The sequence below is a fragment of the Mycothermus thermophilus genome (assembly GCF_041956435.1).
Source record: "Mycothermus thermophilus strain CBS 625.91 unplaced genomic scaffold VTJ04scaffold_3, whole genome shotgun sequence".
NCBI lineage: Eukaryota > Fungi > Ascomycota > Sordariomycetes > Sordariales > Chaetomiaceae > Mycothermus > Mycothermus thermophilus.
Window position 1 is genome coordinate 1,006,097 of NW_027191429.1, and position 19,666 is coordinate 1,025,762.

Here is a 19,666-nt window from a genome sequence, read left to right on the forward strand (position 1 = left end):
TTCGATTTCCTCCTTCTTCATGTTTCCTTTGCTGTGTCTGGGGTTCTTGTGTCGGTTTTCCATGCTGGGACCTGACCCTCCATGAAAGTCAAGGCTCACACCACCCCCTCCATCACAGAACAAACCCAGCCCATACCCCTCCCCCTGTTGCTGACAGCCAGACGCTCCCATGTGTTGAGTTGCCGGTACTTACAGCTTGCGGCTCAATTGCCTACCTCTAGACTCGCTGCAGAGAGAAAGCAGAAGATATCATCTCATCATGTTGCTTGTGCCGTTCGCCGCCGTCATCTTTGTCCTCTCGCCTGTTGGTGTTTGTTATGCGTAGGCGTCGGCTGTCGGCTGTGTCCACTTCGCAGCGCTCCCCGTTCCCGTCCCGTCGTCCCCGGCCTGTGCTGGCTTGGCCTCTTCTCTTCACACGCCCTCGCATTCTCCAACACACGCCTCGCCAAACCCAAACCTGTCTTGACACTTTACCCTCTCTGTTCACTCTCCACATCTTTTGCTGGTGCCTCTCCCCACCATAGCCTCTCACATTGTCCGCTTGCACCCTGGCTTCGTCCACACACACCAACCCCTCTCGGTTGTCCAGGCCATTTTCATCAGCGGTCCAATGCGCGCCAGGCTATTAACTAGCTAGCGTTACCGTTCCGTTCATTTTCCCGCGAAGACTCGCCTCTCTGCCGCTGATGCTGGGACACACCTCTCCGTCTTTTTTTTTGCTTGTCGACTTTCCCCGACTGCAAGGCCAAGTGATTCTCTCTTGAGTTGTCGCCTCGCTGTCTCTGCGGCAGTTTTGTCAAAACTAGAAGGCTTCGGCGCATTGTGTTTCACGCCTCCTTTTCCTCTTCTTTGGTCCCTTTTTGGTTTTCCCCGATTCCTGATACATACGTTCTTCAGCTCTCACGCCCTCCGCTCTCGGGGCCGCGCGGAACCGACACCTAGCTGCTCTCACCTCGCGGCTTTTTTGAGAGGCGCCCGACTTGGTACCGCTGTGTTGCTTGGTCTCGCCGTCGACGTGTCCACTGTTTGAAGCATCTCCAGTGTCACCGAAAATCCGTCTTCACGTCGTTGTTGATCACCGGCCATGACCTCCGTGCCCTGAGTCCCGTTCGAGAACCGGTCCGTCGAGCTTGAGAAGAGGCAACCTTAGTCACGGAAATTGTTCTCGGAAGCGGGTCACTGCGCCGTCGACTCTACTCTACGGCCAACCCCATTCCCCTCCTCCGCATTTCCATCCCCTCGGGTTCGCTCTACGCACGACATCCACTTTCACACCACAGCATATACACGACGGTCGTTGTCTCACCGCAATCCTCGTGTGAACATTCACCCCGCATTACCAACCGGGTGCTGTCAGTCGTGCAGTTCTGAATTCGTTCCGGCAGAGTCCCAGAATCGCATACTGTCCGGAATCTCCTCACGTGTTTTGCACGACGCCTTGTTCCCCTCACGCCACTACTGACTGCCGCCACTTGAACTCCACGAAACACCAGGGCGCTGCTGCGTAACATCGACGGCCCGCGAGGGCGACAGGGAACCAGGACTCGGGTTTTTGTTTTTTTTTTCAGAAGCCTCCCCCGGCTTCACCTTTTGCTTGTGTGACTAACCGACGCTGGCACTCGCGGATGGGGGTAGCCGGCTACGAGCATGGCTTCGGTTCTCGCTTCTCACCCCAGTGACATCCAAGCACACTCTGTATCTTCATCATCACGAGCGGCCCAAGCAATGCCACAGCTGGCCGATTCGGTATCTCCAGACAATGTCGACCCAGAGCCTAAGCGGGAGCCAGGACACGGGCGCGAGGGGTCCGACGACAAGGACGTTGAAGGGTTAGATCTGGACGACGCCGAAGATGGGGAAGGCGGCGGAGATGGCCACCACTCGTCCAACTCGGACGGCCCGGCGCGCAAGCGGAGGCGCAGCCGGAAGGGTCTGGACAAGAAGTTTGAATGCCCGGAGAAGGGCTGCGGCAAGAGCTACTCGAGGGCCGAGCATCTGTACGTCTGCTCTCCGGTTTCATGCCGACCTGCTGTCCCGCGAACGACTTGCAGAGAGACATTTTGCTAACTCCAAGGGCTTACGCGCGTCCACGGATGAACCAGCTACCGCCATCAACTCAACCATAACCCCAAGCAGGTTTACAAGTGTGGTATCGGTGACTGCCAGAGAACTTTCGTCCGACTTGACCTGTGCAACCGTCACAAGGATCGTCACCAGGCCAAGGGCTCGGCCCTGAATCGCAAGGACTCACTCCTCAGCCAGACATCGCCCGTCACTGATAACCGGCAACCTTTCCCGGCCCCGGGCTCGGCATCCCCGGAAGTCAACCGGCCGGGCACCGCCTACAACAAGCCCCGCTCTCTCTCGATCCAGTACCACTCGCCCAAGGATGTGATGGGAAGTCCCTACACGCCCGTGAGCAGCACCCCGCCGGCCACCTACGGGAACGGCGCCGGCGCCAACGGCGTCGACTACATGCACCATGACCAAGGGGGTTACGTGCGCATGGCGCAGCCGGGGCCGCACCACGCGTCTCCCGACCCGCGCCGAGGTTCGATCCAGGGCAATGTCGGACCGTACGGTGTTTTGTCACCCATTTCCACGCAGCACGGCTTCCCGAACCAGCCGCACAACACACCTCAATCCGCCGGCGGCATGGCCTATGTCCAGTCACAAAACTTCCCTCCGTTCAGCCTTCCGCCGTCCAACTTCCCCGCGTCGTCCTCCTCGGCCTCGGCCACCACCGCGCAGAACGATCAGTCGTACGGCGCCTCGACGGGCGGGGACTTCTCCGACCAGCCCACGCAGTCGGCAGGCGAGATGATGCTCCTCGACCAGATGGGCATGCAGCAGGCCATGCCCGTGTTTGGTAGCGACAGCATCCTCAACAAGTCGCCCTATGTGGCCATCCCGGAGGATTTGGTGGCTTACCTGTTCAACACCGGGGGCAACGACTCGCCGATGACGGGGGTTCCGATGCAAACCTACAAGTGAGTTACCTATTGGCGTTGTGTGGTGAGTCGAGTTGGTTGTTCTTTTGCTGACTTTGTAGCAGCTACGGCGAGTTCTCGAACCAGTACGGCGCGTACTACTCCAACGACCCGAACCAGCTGGGCTACTTCCCCGCCGCTGCCGGGCCTCAGCAAGTCATGTCGGTAACCAGCTTGTTGGATCAGAACCTGCCCGAGTCGGTCATCTCGGAGGAAAAGAGCGCCGAGATTTACGAGCTCATCAAGGAGAGGTTCCACGAGAACGGGCACGCCCCGGTCGAACGGCAGCGCGAGCAGATTCTCGAGGGCGACCGCAACGACGACTCGCACATGCTCAGCCGCAAGATGATGCAGGCCTACATCGGCTCGTACTGGGTGCACTTCAGCGACCAGGTGCCTATCCTGCACAAGCCGACCTTCTCGCCCGACAAGACGCCGAACCTGTTGCTCATCGCCATCATGACCATCGGCGCCGCGTGCCTGGACAAGGCCCACGGCGCCAAGGTGACCAAGGCGGGCGCGCAGCTCTCCAACTTTTTGGCGTGGCATCTGCGGTGGGAGATGTTCCAGGACCCCAACTGCCGGCCGCCGGCCAAGCTGTGGGTGTTCCAGACGCTGCTGCTGCTCGAGCTGTACGAGAAGATGTACTCGACCCGCGAGCTGCACGAGCGCGCGCACATCCACCACGCCACGACCATCACGCTCATGCGCCGCGGCCGCGCGCTCATCGGCAAGTCGGCCCTCGACTCCCCGCCGAACCCGCGCGACGACAAGACCAACGGGTCCCGCCAGTCGTCGACCTCGGGCGCCATGACCCCCGAGGAGTGGTGGAACAACTGGGTCACCAACGAATCGACGCGGCGCGCCGCGTTTGCGGCCTTCGTCATCGACTCGATCCACGCCACCATGTTCGGCCACTCGACCGTCATGGTCGCCCACGAGATGCGGCTTCCACTGCCGTGCGACGACAAGCTCTGGAAGGCCACCAGCGGGCCCGAGGTCGCGCGTATCGAGTCGAACCTCATCGCCGGCGGCAACAAGGCCATCTCGTTCCTCGAGGGTCTCAAGCGCACCCTCAGCAACCAAGAAGTCCAGACCAACTCGTTCGGCCGCACTATCCTCATGGCCGGCCTGCTCAGCGTCAGCTGGCACATGAACCAGCGCGACCTGCAGGTCAACTCGCTCGGTGGCGGCGTCTCGCAGGCCCTCGGCGGGCGCGACAAGTGGCGCGGCACCCTCACGCGCGCCTTCGACTCGTGGAAGTCCGACTTCGACAAGACCCTGCTCATGCGGCGCAACGACATGTCCTCGGACCCGTACTACGACCCGCAGCAGTCGCGGCAGGAGGAAAACGTCGTCTTCGAGAGCCGAATCGTGCTGCACCACCTCGCGCACATGGCCATGCACGTCGACATTGTCGACTGCCAGATCTTTGCCCGGGCCAAGCGGCTGCTGGGCCGCGCCATCGGCCCGCAGGACCTCAACTCGGCGCAGCGGCGCATGAAGGACATCTGGGCGCCCTCGGCCAAGGCGCGCGACGCCACCTACTACGCCCTCAAGTTCCTGCAGTCGGTGCTCATGCCCGACCTGGCCGGCGGCGTCGGCGGCACCGCGGCCACCCCGCCCGCCAACTTCAACCCGGACCAGCCGCCCTACTCGGCGCGCGACGACGTCCTGCTCAACAGGCCGTGGGTGCTGTACTTTGCGGCGCTCGTGGTGTGGTGCTACGGGTTCGCGCTTGAGGGTCCTTGCCCCCACGCGCCGGTGCCGCAGACGCAACAGGAGAAGATGCGCATGATGCGGGAGTACCTGATGCGCTACGGCAACGTGGCGTCGCCGGAGGAGTTGAAGGCGATGAAGGGCATCAGCCAGAACACGGCCGTGTTGATGGTGCTGAAAGATGCGTTCAGCGAGAGCCGCTGGGAGCTGTTGCACGAGGGCGCCACGCTGATGAATAACTGCATTCAGTTGAACGCGGGGCACAACGTGCCATGACAGACAGGAGGGTGCGAGTTGGGTTATGATGATGACGACGAAGACGACGACAGCTAACAGGAGGATATCATCACCAGTGTGGGCGTTTTCTTTGGGTGGCGGATGAGGGGCGCGATCATCATGATGGGACATATAACAAAATTAGCAAAAAAGAACGAGGGATAAGGGGGACAAGTGGTCTCCTCCGTCGATCTAACTGACCAAAACCACAGGGAAAGGCAAGGTCGGGGATATCTTTTTCTTATATCCATCGCGACATTTACTCGCATACTTACTACCTATCTATATATATGTGGAGCAAGGAGAGTGGAAATATTGCCGGAGTCTCGGGTCGGGTGGGAAAGGCATGGGCAATGGCAATATCTTGGGGGGGCTCGGGTTGGCGGCGGCGGGGGCGGCGGATTTGATGACATTTTTTGTTGTTCATTTTGCACCTCTTGTGTTTTCGTCCAGCAGCAGAGCAGTTTGGCTGTTTCATGATTTGAAGGTCGATCGATGTCTGGATTTTTATAGCATTTGGTTTATTTTTTGTTTACTCTTTTTGTTGACTGTCTCTCGCTCGGTCATTACTTATACCCCCTTTTCTTCTTTCCTTCGCTTCATTTTTATGGACATATACAGATGATACCTTGGCATTGAAGAACTCAGGTAGCGTGATAGCACAAACGAGAAAGCGTTGGCATCTTTGGCTCTTGTACATACATACAGCACGTTGATCGGGTGTGTGATAAGTTGAGCAAAGAATAGAAGGGAAGGTGCTTGTATGTGCAACAACGCCAGACTCCAATTATTCGTACCGAGCCACTTCCCTTCATTATCCTTACATGGAACAGGCATCTCCTTGCTTGTAGCCTACGGAGTGAAGTACTGCCCAAGTAGGAACCTTTGAAGCCCTGTCCTTGAAGCCCCGGAGGTTCTGGCTGCCGGTGGGGTGCTTTTTCTGTAGGTGTGGGGTTGTTGACTTCCACCTTTCCCCGCAGCCTCCGACTGACTAAAGTCCAGTACATACCTGAACTAGCAGCCTTGTTTAATTGCTACGACCGCAGACAAACGACGAGTCAAACCATACGCGTTTGTCTCGCGTCTCCAAACTGTGGAAATACCTGGCCTCGCAGGGGAACCTGGGTTTTTGCCAGGTTTGGATGGATGATCTGTTTTCCAAGGTCCTGTTTCTTTTTCCTTTCCCCAGCCTTACCTTATCCGCAGCATCCATCTTCCTCCTTGGGACGTTGGTCGCATCTCGGGCAGCGACTTAAAGATTGACCAACGTTGCTCACAACCATCGATTTCTTTGCGATTGTTTGATTGTTCGCCAGCAACCATCAACAATGGCCATTGGCATCATTGACCTTCCAACCGAGGTGTTGAACGACATCCTCGCCAACGTCGACCCCCGAGACCTTGTCAAGGCCTCTCAGGTGTGTCGACGCTTTCATACGCTCGTCAAGGGAAACCAGACCGTTTGCCGCCAGATTTACCTGCGGCTGCTGGTACGTGTCAATTCTCTGCCTCCCTGCTCCCCACACCAGACTGAGATACTGCTTTGGTGCCGAACCCAATGTTCGAGGTCGACGCCTCGCTTACACGGCGAACAAGGACCCGCCCCGACCTGACCAAACCGTCAACTATGAAAAGGAGTTGCACGACATTGTCAGGCTACAAAACCTCCTCCGCCGCAGGCCGGCCAAAACCAAGAAAGGGTTGACCGACCAGCTCCGGTTCATCTGCGACACCATCACCCGGCTCCTCAGCCATGCTGCTCCCGGCCGCTACGCAGGCCGCCCGTCCCGCCCCTCCCGTGCCCAAACTTGCCTGGAATCGCGGACCGCTGCCTTCCTCGCCGTCCTCTTCGGCGATGTCGCCGTCCGGGCCCGGTTTATGGGCCGTTCCTTCATCTACCGGGCTGCTGCCTTCATGAAGATGGTCGCCCCTCCCGAGGGAGTCGATGTCAACGACGACGTCGATTACTACGGAGACAATCCCGAATGGCACAGCCTGCCCAACATGGTCAAGGCCAAGTTCATGCAGCCCATGCAGCCCGGGGAGCACTACTTGCAGTACATCGACCGTCGCTACGGCAGCCTGATCTACTGGCACCCGGATTTGGCCGAGGCCTACCGGCTGAGCGCGAAACTGCATTGCTTGTACGGCTGGTTTCTGGGTTTTGAGAAAGGCGCGCCGGAGCCTCCCAACGCCCCCGCCGAGATCAAGGAAATCTGGAGCGACCTGAGCATGTGGGGCGTCATGTCGAGAAAGGTATACAACGTGCTCCTCTACGACCTGACGGGACGCGGAGGCATCGACCGGGAGGCCCGGACATACTGGGGGCCATTTTATTACGATGAGGAGGCCATCAAGGTGGACTGGCTCAAGGTGGAGGCCCTCATGTATGTGCTGGGCCAGAACATGCGGGAGAAGCACTTTGAAGAGAAGTTCCCTGTGATTGCGCGGCTGTGGACGACGCCATTTGTTGGTTTGAGCAAGGACAGCTATCTTCCCTGGACGTTGGAGATGGAACAGCGCAGCGGTGGCGAGGAGCAAGCACAAGAACATAGAGGCGAGGATGGTAAGACCGGCGATGCGAACCTCGAGGACCCGTACGGCGTGAGCGGGAATTGGTTGAGGGTGATCAGCTTTCTAGGTGAGCACACTGCCAGCGTTTAAACACTGGTCTCTTCTCCATCGAGCTCGACAGTTGCTGACGCATCGCCCGCGCGGTCGCGCGCGCCGCCATCTCACGAACCAGAGCCCGACACTCTTTTCCAAGTCAACGCCCAGATGAACATCGGATCCGGCCTTCTCCCCATGTTCCACGTGCAAGCGCTTCGCGTCGCGTTGATGCGCCTGCGCGTCACGCGCGTCGACCCTCCCGGGCGCTCGGACGAGGACAAAAATCTCATCCACCCAGACTATCCAATCACGTACTTCACGGGCTTCGCACACATTCTGGACGTCGGATGGGACACGTACGGCGAGGACGGCGACCTTGCCCCCGGCGACTGGGTTGACGGCATGGCCACGGGGGACGCGGCCCGCCCGTACTTGTGTGGAAGCGTGTACACGACCCCCGAGGGCGAAGTCCGCTGGCACATCACGACCGCGTACGAGGGACGGGATCGCTGGCGGTGTGACGCGGTGCAGCTTGGAGGAATGAAGTCGGCGAGAGGCGTCGTGGGCACGTGGTTTGAGGCGTAAGGTTCCCTTCGCTGGTGTCCTGATAAGGGGTTGTGCTTGACGGCTGATGGTTGTGTTTCTCAGGCACTACGATTCCGAGCAGGCCTTTGGGCCGACGGCCTTCTGGAAGATCTCGGACCGCGCGCCATCGCCTGACGAGACGACGGTTTTGTTTGAGGACTTGTTTCCTCTGAGTGAGTCCAACCTAGCTTTTCCGTAGCTTGCCGGTTTTTCTTTCATGAAGAAGCTAACCACGCCTGCTCAACAGTCGCCGACAATAAAACCATTGCCAACCCTGAAGTTTCGGAGGGAATGGATCCCAAGGCGGAAGTCAACACAAGAAGGCTGCAACCATACTGGCCACGGAAAATTACCAGTTACTGGTGGGAAGAGGGAGAAAACGATCCCAACGCGCCCGACGGGAATGAGAACGACGACGAATTTCCAAACTTTTCTGCACATCCTCACGACCATGACGACTTTGTGGCGGAACACGACTACGACGACGAGGATATGGGCCCGGACGCGTTCCAACAGCATATGATCTCTATCGTCGAGGAGATGGTTCGTTCGCAGTTGGGGTTCATGGGCGGCTACGAGGATGACGAAGGGGAGGACGATGACACACCCGAGATGCCCGAGCTGGTGTATGGAGTCCCACTGCCTCCAGGCTTTAACTGGGAGGAATATGACGAGTATATGAGGTCATTTGGCGTGGATCCTTAGGCGGTTGGTTGGGCTTGCAGAGGGAGACGGAGGGAGACAGAGGGCGTGGGTTCTTGTGGCTGGGTCGGTATTCGGAGGGACTGGCATGCGGAGGAGAAGCGATGAAGGTGGGAAGACTGGGAGATGCTTTGGAGGAGAGTGATGTTGATGATAGAGAGTTGGGGGGTTATTCAATAATCTGAGCATGACGTCAGAGGGCATGCGAGGAAATTCTGTGTTGATACCAGGTAAGAACGGAGTTGCCAAGAAGAACTTGGCCTCAATATTTTCAGAGGGAAAGACCGATCAACCTAATTTCCATGAACTCGAGGTTTCATTTACAGAGGAAGACGCGGGAGCCGTGATTCGTGTGTGGTTACTCCGTATCGGGCAGCAGTTCCTCCAACCCAATTGTTGCGGCAACTTCCATTCGCGTGCTCACCCAAAGTAGGTAGCTCAAAGGATCTTCCTTGGATGGATCCCACACCCATCCATTTTCCATTGTTCCGTACCGTGTGGTAGTTTTTGCTTTTGGCAACCGGCGACGCGTCCCACGCGAGGTAGACGCGTTTCCCATTTCACCTGTCCCAGGCTTTTCTCCATCACCCCACCATCCAACACTTTGACGTGTGCAACTAACTTTAAACAGCGAGCCGCCGAGGATCCGTATTCTGTCTACGGAGTAGCCGGGTCACGTACCCATTGCCGGAGGACCAAATTCGGCGTTCTCACATATTTCGTTCAATTCGAAGCTTCAAATTCGCAAGTTTTGGCTAAAACCTTGACACAAGCACCGATTTTGGGTATCTCAGCTTGGCGGCGACGAACTTCACAACAACCCATCGTGTCTACACCGTCTCTCGACGGCACCGGCCTGTTCACCATGCCCGCCACACTGCTTGGCCTTCCAACAGAGTTGCTGAACAGCATCCTCTGCCTTGTCGATCTGGAGGATGTCCTACGCCTGTTACTGGTGTCTCGCGACTTTAATGCTTTCCTCCGGGATAACCAGACTTTTTTCCGGATGATTTACACCCAGTTTTTTGTATGTTTTCTCGCGGATATTCCTAACTCAGCTCTAATTCCCCGCTTTCATTGAGCGAACCACAACAATGCCTTCGGTGATTCTCGCAACGGCCAACGTCTGACTGTGAGCAGGACGAGCCATCGCTTGACAAAGTCGTCGATTTCAAGCAAGAGGTGTTTGACGCCATCCACCTCAAGCGCCTTATCCAAGACTCAAGACCCAAACCCAACAAGGCTAAGAAGACAGGAGGTCGGCAGCCTCGAAATAGCTTGCAGAACTCGACATTAGAAATCCAACTCCGATTTATCTCCCGCGTGGTCACCCGTCTCCTCAACAATGCTGCCCCTGGCAGCCGCTCCATCCGCAAGACTCGCAGCGATACCTACCTTGGCTTCAGAACGAGACATTTCCTCTGGTCTCTCTTTTCCTCTCCCGCCGTTCGGGCCAAGTTCCTGGCTCGCTCCATGCTGTACCGCCGTGCCGCAGACATGGATATGTTTGTGGTCCCCAAGGGGGTCGATCTCAACGATGATGATCCCGAGGCCCAGGCAAGAGTTAAGAGAAGAAGGGAGATTTGGAATCCGGACGAGCCACGCGACCCTCGGGAGCTTGACGCAAATGGGATATATGCCGAGGAGTTTTTCGACGCCCGCGGCACCCTGTTTAAACCTCCTCCGAAGCTCCAGGAAACCTGCCAACTCAGCGCGAAACTGCACTGCTTGTATGGCGTGCCACTGGGCTTTGAAGAGAAACATCCGGAGGTAGCAGACCCAAAGCTCGCCAGGGATCTGGATGGCGGCGACTTGGAGTTTCTTGCGACCACGACATGGCGGCTTGCGGCAAAGAAGGTGTATGACCTGCGCGAATACGGAACCGATACGGGATTTTGGGGTCCGGGACCCAATACATGCCGGGGACCGTTTCTCGACGACGGTGGGCTGGTGAGAGTGGATTGGCAAAAGGTCGAGGCCATCCTCTGTGTTTTGAGCTTTAATATCCGGAATGATGTGTTGGACTACACCGGATTGCCTTTGGTCGCGAAACTGTTTCGCTTGCCTTTCGGGGGCTGTTGGCAGGATAGTTACATCCCATGGACATTGGAGAAGGAACAAAGCGACAACGACAAGAATAGCGAGACGAAACAAGGGGGCGCCGCTCAGGAAACTCTCAGTGAGCTGGACAAACTTGACCCGTACGGGGTTGCTGGGACCTGGTTGAGGATTGTGAGCTTCACCGGTGAGTATCTGCGCCCGTTCATGAGGACGAGGATCTCCTCTTGTTGTTGAAAGAGGCTGACATACGATGCACATCTTCCCATCCGGACGGAATTCAGATCATCACGTTTTTAGCTTCATCAACAGCCCACTGGGCTTGGAGGAATCAGAGCCTCGAAACCCGGATGATTTCCCACAGCTCACCCGCGTTGTGGCGCTGCGTCTGCGCATCACGAAAGTCGAACCCCCCAGCCCCGACGGTGAAGCAGCCGCGGCACAAGACGTCCTTGACCGGGACCCGAAATACCCGGTTACCCATTTTGCGAGCCTTGCGCACCTCATCTATGCCGGCCTAAGTGGCTATCTAGGTGATCCCGAGAGTGGGGACCCTGGACCCGGTGATGGCTCCGTCGAGATTGAAGATGCGGCTGAGTACCCACCTCCCCAAGTACGCGGCTTTGTATACATGACCTCCGAGGGAGAGGTCCGTTGGAGCATGAGTACCTGGTATGGGGATAAGGAACGCTGGCGATCGGATGGGGTGCAGGTTGGAGGGATTCGGTCGGCCAGGGGAGTCGTGGGGACGTGGTTTGATCCGTAAGTTCCCTTCCCGTCTACTACTTTTTCTTACACGGTAGTTGTTGATTTTGGCTCGCTTACACTGTCGACTTGCGCCAGGGATGTCAATGCCGAACCGCCACAAGTTGGACCAACAGCATACTTCAAGATTTCAGATCGTGTGCATGGGCCCGACCAGAATAAGCTGTTCTGGAAAGATTTGCTTCCACTGTGTAAGTGCATCCGGCCGGCTGCTCTCACTTCATCAACTTATGGTGGACCGATCAAGAGACTAATCTCTGGTCCCGACAGCCCACACCGGCCCGGATAATGTTTTCACCGAGATCATGGAGAGTGTGGACCCCGAGGATGAAGTGCCGTTCAACGGACTGTCCGACCTAATGACGGACGACCCGTACAGAGATATACCGTTTGGTGCTGAGAATGAGCTTGGGATGACATGATGGAGGACGAGGACGAGTGGGTGGCTGAATTGGAGGATGAGAGCGAGTTGGATGGTGATGAGCACAGTGATGAATGAGGATGAGTGAGGGTAAGGAAGGGATGAATACAATGTGTGATGACATATGACATGTGTAATGTATGGTTGACTCGAGATAGTAATACGTGGATGATAATATCTGTCAAATAGTTACTGTCTTGAACTTGCGGATGGGTTTGCAATGTGTACGCACACCTCGGCGTTGTATATCCCTGATATTGGTGCTTCTCGAGTTCAATCGTTGGTTAAGGTCGGCGAGTTTCGACGAGTAAGGCCGTGGGCCATAGGGCCCAACGTCGAGAACTAATTAGACATCACCAGTAGATGTCCTAGATGGAGTATCTCCCCTTATTTCTACAAAGTGCGTCCCGGCATAGGTAGCTCACAACCTCCTCTCCGTATTGCTCTGCACAGCCTGCCGCCGGCGACTATTCGAACCAGCATCCCGGCTAAGGAGGCAGCACATCGTGAAACCGCGAGTTTCATGGCATTTGGCGGGAGCGTCAAGCGCGTCACAACATCATCGCGCGAGGGAGACGCGTCGTGATCAGGGGCTCCCCTGTAATGACGTCAGGGGCATCTGAGGTCTCTCCCGACTCTCAGGGGCATAACCAGAATGCTGGGTCAGCAGGTCGGCAAGCTCCGATGATTACTTATATGATCTGGCTCACCCCGAAGGCCCATCCCTACGAGCTAGCTCCGGCCATGCTTTTTCCTCGAGGGCGACGCGTCTCGAAAGTACGCGTTCATCACCTTCCACTCGATACCTGAACCAAAAGTATCCATGGAATTTCGCCCTCAGCGTGAAGTGAATGGAATTGACGGAAGTGCTGGTTCTCAATCATGCCGAACAATCTCCTTGGCCTCCCGACGGAGGTGTTGAACAATATCCTCATTCGTGTCGACCTCGAGGACCTCCCCGGGCTAATTCTTGTTTCCCTGTGGCTTCTATGCATTCCTGAAGAATAACCAGACCCTCTTCCGGGCCATCTATACCAGCTTCTTGGTAATTGCTTAGCAACTCCTGTTTGCCCGTACCTCGCTAACATCATGTTGCGAAAAGGATGCGCCGCCACCCCACAGATTCGTCGACTACAAGCAGGACCTCCTTGATTTGGCCCGATTAAAAATCATTGTCTCGAGCTCGCTGCCCAAATCCAAGAAGTCCAAGAAGAAATGGGCCCGGGCATACCGTTACCCTGGAGCGCAGGGCCTAAGCCTGGAGGCCGAGCTTGAACTCACGTGCCGCACCGTCACCCGCCTCTTCCACAACGCTGCCCCTCCGAAGCCATCGATCCGCAAATATTCCGTTCGAACGTTTCCATCTTTGAAAATCCAACATTTCCTCGCCTCGTTATTTTCTCACCCCGCCATCCGTGCCAAGTACATGGCCCGGTCAATGTTGTACCGCCGTGCGGCAGGCTTGGACATGTTTTTTGTGCCGTGGGAGGTCGATCTGGACGATGACGATCCCGAAACGCAGGAGAGGCTCAAGAGGAGGAAAGAAAACAGGCTTCGGAAGGCGGAGGATGAAGATGGCGGCTCTGACTAGGAAGATTTGGAGCAGGAGTGCTTCGAGGATGAGCTCCTCCGGCAGGGCCGTTTGTTTACGGCTCCGGAGGAACTGCGCAAGACCTGCCAACTCAGTGCCCAGCTGCACTGCCTGCTGGGTTGGGACCTGGGGTTCGAGGACAAGGGCCCCGAGGATGTGTTCGGCCATTCTTTCAAGAATGATGACATCAAGGGCTACCTTGCCTCGAGGATGTGGCGGCTCGCATCGAAGATGTACGACCTGCGAGAGTACGGTGTCAAGTACACTCTGTACCCGAGAAAGCCGTACCGATACTGGAGTCCATTTACGGATGACGGAGGTACCCTCAGGGTGGACTGGGAAACGCTCGAAACCATCATGTTTGTGCTGGGCTCGAATATCCGGTACAAGAAGCTGGCCAATTTCCCTTTCTTTGGATTGACCTTGTATGGCCCCTTTACGGGTTGTTGGAAGGATAGCTATATACCATGGGTGCCAGAGTCAAAACAGGATGGGAATGGTCAAGCCGTGAGGCGAGAAGATACTAACCAGGTTGAGCCGAGCGACGACCTGAACCATCTAGACCCATACAGTGTAAGCGGGACCTGGTTGAGGGTGATAAGCTTCCTTGGTGAGTGGATTTGTTCAATTTTCTCCGTCATTCCTACAGCTGTCCGTTTCATCACGTTATTGTTGTCCATGAGCTGACGGATAACGCTTCCACGGCTTCCTCATCGGACCCAGATTATGGCGACTTCACTTGGACCAACGGCCCGGCTGTCGGCGATCCAGAGTATAGGAGCATAGCCTTACCCGCCCAAGCTGCCTTTCTCAATGAAGATGCCAGAGATCCGTTGGAACTCAAAACTGAGACCCATGTGATGGCGCTGCGCCTACGGGTCACTAGGGTCGAGACTCAAAACTGCGAGAGTGAAATAGCCGGGGGCGACGACTTGCGCGACCGAGACCCTGCGTATCCAGTCACATACTTCACTGGCCTCGGGCACCGTCTCCACACCGGCTGGCTGGATGATGGAGAGGGCGCTGACCTTGGCGCCGGCGACGGTATTGGTTTCCTCGAGGACCCGAACTCGGCCCCGCCCGGAAAACTGCGCGGTCATGTATACATGACCCGTAGCGGATACGTCCGGTGGTGCACGAGAACTTGGTTCTGGAACGAACCAGAGCGCTGGGGGACGGATGGGGTGCAGTTTGGCGGCATCCGGTCGGCGAGGGGTGTATGGGGAATGTGGTTCAATGTGTGAGTTTCTTCGGTGGCACGTTTGTTGCCTCAGTGGGCTGTGCCGGTTCTCTAACGCAGTTGAACTCCTCCAGGCGTGCCTCGAAGGCAGAACTGTGCGGGCCAGCGGCATACTGGAAGATCTCGAACCGCGTTCCTGCGCCCGATGAGACCAAGCTGCTGTGGAAGGACATAATCCCGTTCTGTAAGTCCAGCGTGGCTGTTGCTCCCCTCGCTCTGACCCATCCTGTCCATCCTGTTCTTGTTTGAGGGTGAGGCTAACCTCGGGCTCTGAACAGTTGAACGTGCCGCGTCAGAAATTCAAATTCAGGATCCTGACAGCGAGGTGGAGAATAACGTCCTAACTCCGTATATCTGGGCCAATGCTCAGCGCGATGTTCTTCGTGGCGTGGTGTATCCATACCTTCAATTTTATCGTGACGAGGGGGTTCAGGATTAGAAGTCAGATGCAGGGGAGGATGATGACGACGAGGATGATGAGGGTACCGGGTCGGAGGAAAGCAGTTCGGATGACGGATCTGACGAGGAGAAGGACGAGGGAAAAGATGATGAGTGATTCAGACTTAATTAGTGTTCTGACCCTTATAGCCCCAGAGAGGATGGAGGGTTAGGGGACGGGCACAGGGTTAGGGTGAATGATCCATATCGACGGAAACCCCGCCCTTGAAATACCTCCCCCGTTTGAGTCTCCTGAAATGACCAGGTGAAAAATGTTGCGTACCTCTACGGAGTACGGAGTAGTACCCGAGTTGTATATGTTTACTTTCCAGGTGAGGTGCAATCAGTTGATGGAGGCATATACCTGTTCATCACGGTGTTGGCTTTTTGCAAGGGCAACACTTCTTGAGCGGCTCCGAGACTACAACTTCTGATCTTCCTACTTTTCATCGCGATTTGGCGACTGAATAATTGAATGAAGGGTCGTTCAGTCTTGAATCATCAACAATGTCTAGTCCCTTACTTTGTCTTCCGACGGAAATGCTGAACAGCATCCTCGGCCTCGTCGACCTTGAAGATCTTCCCAACATCTTCCTCACATGCCGGCATCTGAATGGCTTCATGAAGGGGAATCAGGTTCTTTTCCGGGCCATGTACGTCCGCTTGATGGTAAGTTGGGACAGTTCAATACTCATATAATACATCAGCTAACCTCTTCCGAGGACGAACCACCGCCCGAGCGAACGCTGGATTACGAGCAGGAAATTCACGACATCATCCGCCTCAAGCGCATCCTTCATGTCCCGCAGTCCGAAGACAGCGAAGACAGCGAGGACAGCAAGGATGAGGACCCAGGAGACCAGGGGTATGGAAGACCAAGCCCTAGCCTGGAAAATCAACTCAGGTTTATCTGCCGGACGGTTACCCACCTCCTCAACAACGCAGCCTCTGGTCGGGGACGTCAACGCTTCCGGAGCCGGCCAGAAACCTATCCATACTCGCGGAACGCACAGTTTCTTAGATCCCTTTTTGATAACGATGTCATCCGTGCCGAGTTCATGGCTCGGTCCATGCTGTACCGTCGAGCGGCAAGTCTGGGCATGTTTATCGTGCCCGAGGACATCGATCTCAACGATGACGATCCTGCCACAAAGGAGAGAATCAAAACGCTGAAAGAGGATGATCTCGACAAACAGGGAATGCTGTTTAAACCTCCGCAGAGGCTCTACAACACCTGCCAACTCAGTGCAAAATTACATTGCTTGTACGGTTGGTATCTTGGGTTCGAGAAACTACATCCACAGGTATTCCGTTCAGGCTACCTGCGCCTCAGCCGGGAGCAGAAGGACCATCTCCCTTCCTCAACATGGCGGCTTGCATGCAAGCAGGTGTATGACCTGCGAGAATACGGGATCAATCATCTCGGGTATTGGGACCCCGCTCGTTTGACGAGCCGGGGACCGTTTATGGAACCCGGGACACAAGTGAAGGTCGACTGGCAAAAGCTCGAAGCAATCATGTTCGTCCTCGGACAGAACATTGAGAATTTAGGCTGGTTCAGCTTCCCGTTTCTGTCCAAGCAATTCGAGATGAAATTTGCTGGTTGTTGGAACGACAGTTATATCCCCTGGATGTTGGCAATGGAAGAGAGCAATAAAGAAGACAACGAGGACAAGAAACAGCGCGTCGCGAATACCCCTGGGGAGCCCAGCGAGCTGGATCAGAGGGACCCTTATGGGGTCAGCGGAACTTGGCTGAGGATTCTCAGCTTCATCGGTGAGTGGCAACACCATATCTTCTCTATTCCTCAACCCCCTTGGTTTCCAGCGCTGACGGACTTTGTTTCCATTCATATAGATCGTGAGCAGTTCCAGCTCATCAACCACAGCGACGGTGGATTCCTGGCGTCCCCTCCCTGTAACCCGAGAACACTGGACCAAAAAAACCGTCTTGCCGCGTTACGCCTGCGGGTTACCAGAGTTGAACTTGCCGAACCCCATGTCGAAGCGACCGGCGAACACGATTTGCGCGACCGGGACCCAAAGTATCCTGTTACTCACTTCACCGGCCGGGCGCACATCCTTAGTGACACCAGTGATGACTATGATGACAGGTGTGCTGACCTTGACATCTCCGGCGGTTCTGCCCCAATACGCGGCTACGTGTACGTGACCTCCGAAGGCGAGGTTCGCTGGACTATGAGTACCCTGCATCACGGTAGAGAGCGCTGGAGGTCTGATGGGGTGCAAATCGGAGGGATCAGGTCAGCACGGGGGGTTTGGGGGACGTGGTTTGATCCGTAAGTTGGCGATGTTGCCGAAACTTTCGCTTTTACACATATCCGTCGTTCACTTCTGTTGATGATCACTGACGCGGTTGGGGTCTGCTAGGGATCTTACTTGGATGACGCCCTCATGCGGACCGACAGTATTTTGGAAGCTCTCAGACCGTCCCCCAACGCCTGACGAGACTGGAGTGTTGGTGGAAGACATATATCCTCTGAGCAAGTCTCTCCCGGTTTATGCCTTTTCCATCCACCGTGCGAGGAAAGGCTAATCCAAGTTTTACCGCAGTCACCCAGGCAGACGTTGTGTGCCCTTATTTTTTCGATCCAGACGATCCTCAGGCACCAGCCACCAAGGACTTTTTTATCCAGTATGTATATCAGGTAAATTGGGCGGGAGGACTCATGGAGTATCATTACATAGATGTCTCCGATGACTACTTCTAGGAGAAGGGTGTCGTACCGAGCCCTGTCAACTGAGAGTTAGCTGAATTGACTTGATTTCCACTTGATTCTTCTGTTTCAGCCGGGCCCTCAGCCCTCAGGGCCAGTTGTTTTTCTTGTTCCATTGTATCTGTATCTGCCGTTCCCTGATGCCAATCACGGTCTTGACAGGAGAGGATGGCGTCGTCTACAGGCAAGGGACGGTCAATACCTCTCATTTTCACAAACCCAAGACGGCCGAGCTTTTACAAACATCGGGAAAAGGTCCATGTTTGAAGAAACATGGAGCAAGTCCCAGAGTTGAACAGAGATGGAGCACTGCTCCACGTTTACACAAAGGTGGAGCGTTACTCCATGATTTCGAAATCATGGAGTAATTAACGCTCCATGGGTTCTAAAAGGAGGAGCAGTGTTCCATGGTTTCGAAAAAGGTGGAGCGTTGCTCCATGTTTTCAAAAAGGAGGAGCAACGCCCGGGCTCCACGGTTCTAAAAAGATGGGGCATTGCTCTATGTTTTGGAGAAGGAGCGATGACCTAGAATTACGAAAAGGAGGTGCAACAGTCATATTTCGAAAAGGTGGAGCAACTCTCCGGGTTGGTGTAAGCAATGCACCTTATGTATGAAAAGTAGAGGGACGTTCCTGGTTTGTCTGAAGCAGGACTGTTAATTCCATGTTTCAGAAAGTCCATGTTTGGAGAATTGTGGATCGTCGCTCCATATTATCTAAAAGGAGGAGCAATGCTGACGGAGATAGAAACAATATCTGGCCCTGACGGTCGAGGAGTACGCTCAATCAGAAGTCAAGTCTATCCAGCTGTTTAAATCAAGGATAGAGCGGATGAAGAGAAGGGAAAGCAAAGCCGTCCTAGGGAGCTATCCACCTTGCAAATATATCCCCTAGACTTAGTGTTTACTCGAGAGTGCAAGTGGCCGCCCTGTATCAGGTGTACGATGTTGACATACACGAGAGGTGCAGCAACGATCTATGTTAAAGTCTTTTTTATGTTCACTGAACAGCGGAGCAGCCTACGCTCCACGGTGACGAATAGGAGGAGTACTGCTCCACGTATATAAAAGGAGGAGCATTGCTCCATATTTACAAAAAGGTGGAGCGATGCTCCATGTTTTCAAAGAGGAGGAGATGTCCTCCATCTTAAGATAGAGTGGCCTGCCACAGGCTGGACAACGTGCTAGAGACTTTGCTGTCGTGCCTTGGGCGTTTGTCATGGGGGTCAGGGATAGGTGACTGGTTCATGCCTCTGCGATGGGTTCCACGACATGTAGGTATTTAGCTCAGAGTCAGGGGGTTCGACTGCGTATCAACAAGAATAACAATCCTTGTCCTTCATATTGTCGGTTGTATACGAAATGCTTGTTCCGAGTGCCCGAATTCGTTGCCTGGGAGCCCATACTCCTGTATACTCGCGGAAATGCTCTTCCTGTAAAGTGCTCCTCCGCCAGCCTGTGCGGTCTGACTCGGGCCCGGGTTCAGGTCTCTGAGTGCTCCAGAATGTATGTAGGTTCCTTTGGAGATCTTTTGCG

At 55.5% G+C, this 19,666-nt stretch overlaps 6 protein-coding genes across 6 annotated transcripts; 5 read left to right on the forward strand and 1 right to left on the reverse strand.

Annotated features, from left to right (window-relative positions):
• Window positions 1-948: 948 nt before the first annotated feature.
• Window positions 949-1,511, reverse strand: VTJ04DRAFT_4467 (uncharacterized protein; the record flags this gene model as incomplete). Its single annotated transcript, XM_069362478.1, has 2 exons — window positions 949-1,129; window positions 1,345-1,511. The coding sequence occupies 2 exons, from the start codon at window positions 1,509-1,511 to the stop codon at window positions 949-951; spliced, it is 348 nt and encodes a 115-aa protein (XP_069219421.1).
• A 214-nt stretch (window positions 1,512-1,725) lies between these two features.
• VTJ04DRAFT_4468 (uncharacterized protein) lies at window positions 1,726-4,985 on the forward strand (the record flags this gene model as incomplete). The annotated part of the gene is made up of 3 exons (XM_069362479.1): window positions 1,726-1,997; window positions 2,103-2,990; window positions 3,056-4,985. The coding sequence occupies 3 exons, from the start codon at window positions 1,726-1,728 to the stop codon at window positions 4,983-4,985; spliced, it is 3,090 nt and encodes a 1,029-aa protein (XP_069219422.1).
• Window positions 4,986-6,313: 1,328 nt separating this feature from the next.
• On the forward strand, window positions 6,314-8,885 carry VTJ04DRAFT_4469 (uncharacterized protein; the record flags this gene model as incomplete). The annotated part of the gene is made up of 5 exons (XM_069362480.1): window positions 6,314-6,475; window positions 6,582-7,626; window positions 7,732-8,176; window positions 8,244-8,353; window positions 8,428-8,885. The coding sequence occupies 5 exons, from the start codon at window positions 6,314-6,316 to the stop codon at window positions 8,883-8,885; spliced, it is 2,220 nt and encodes a 739-aa protein (XP_069219423.1).
• Window positions 8,886-9,747: 862 nt separating this feature from the next.
• Window positions 9,748-12,127, forward strand: VTJ04DRAFT_4470 (uncharacterized protein; the record flags this gene model as incomplete). Its single annotated transcript, XM_069362482.1, has 5 exons — window positions 9,748-9,909; window positions 10,023-11,127; window positions 11,225-11,702; window positions 11,784-11,896; window positions 11,976-12,127. 5 exons carry the CDS (start codon window positions 9,748-9,750, stop codon window positions 12,125-12,127), a joined length of 2,010 nt encoding a protein of 669 aa, XP_069219424.1.
• Window positions 12,128-12,870: 743 nt separating this feature from the next.
• VTJ04DRAFT_4471 (uncharacterized protein) lies at window positions 12,871-15,396 on the forward strand (the record flags this gene model as incomplete). Its single annotated transcript, XM_069362483.1, has 7 exons — window positions 12,871-12,903; window positions 13,229-13,474; window positions 13,733-14,188; window positions 14,280-14,290; window positions 14,367-14,957; window positions 15,032-15,141; window positions 15,236-15,396. 7 exons carry the CDS (start codon window positions 12,871-12,873, stop codon window positions 15,394-15,396), a joined length of 1,608 nt encoding a protein of 535 aa, XP_069219425.1.
• Window positions 15,397-15,902: 506 nt separating this feature from the next.
• VTJ04DRAFT_4472 (uncharacterized protein) lies at window positions 15,903-18,126 on the forward strand (the record flags this gene model as incomplete). Its single annotated transcript, XM_069362484.1, has 5 exons — window positions 15,903-16,064; window positions 16,118-17,171; window positions 17,253-17,694; window positions 17,786-17,898; window positions 17,969-18,126. 5 exons carry the CDS (start codon window positions 15,903-15,905, stop codon window positions 18,124-18,126), a joined length of 1,929 nt encoding a protein of 642 aa, XP_069219426.1.
• Between the last annotated feature and the right edge of the window lie 1,540 nt (window positions 18,127-19,666).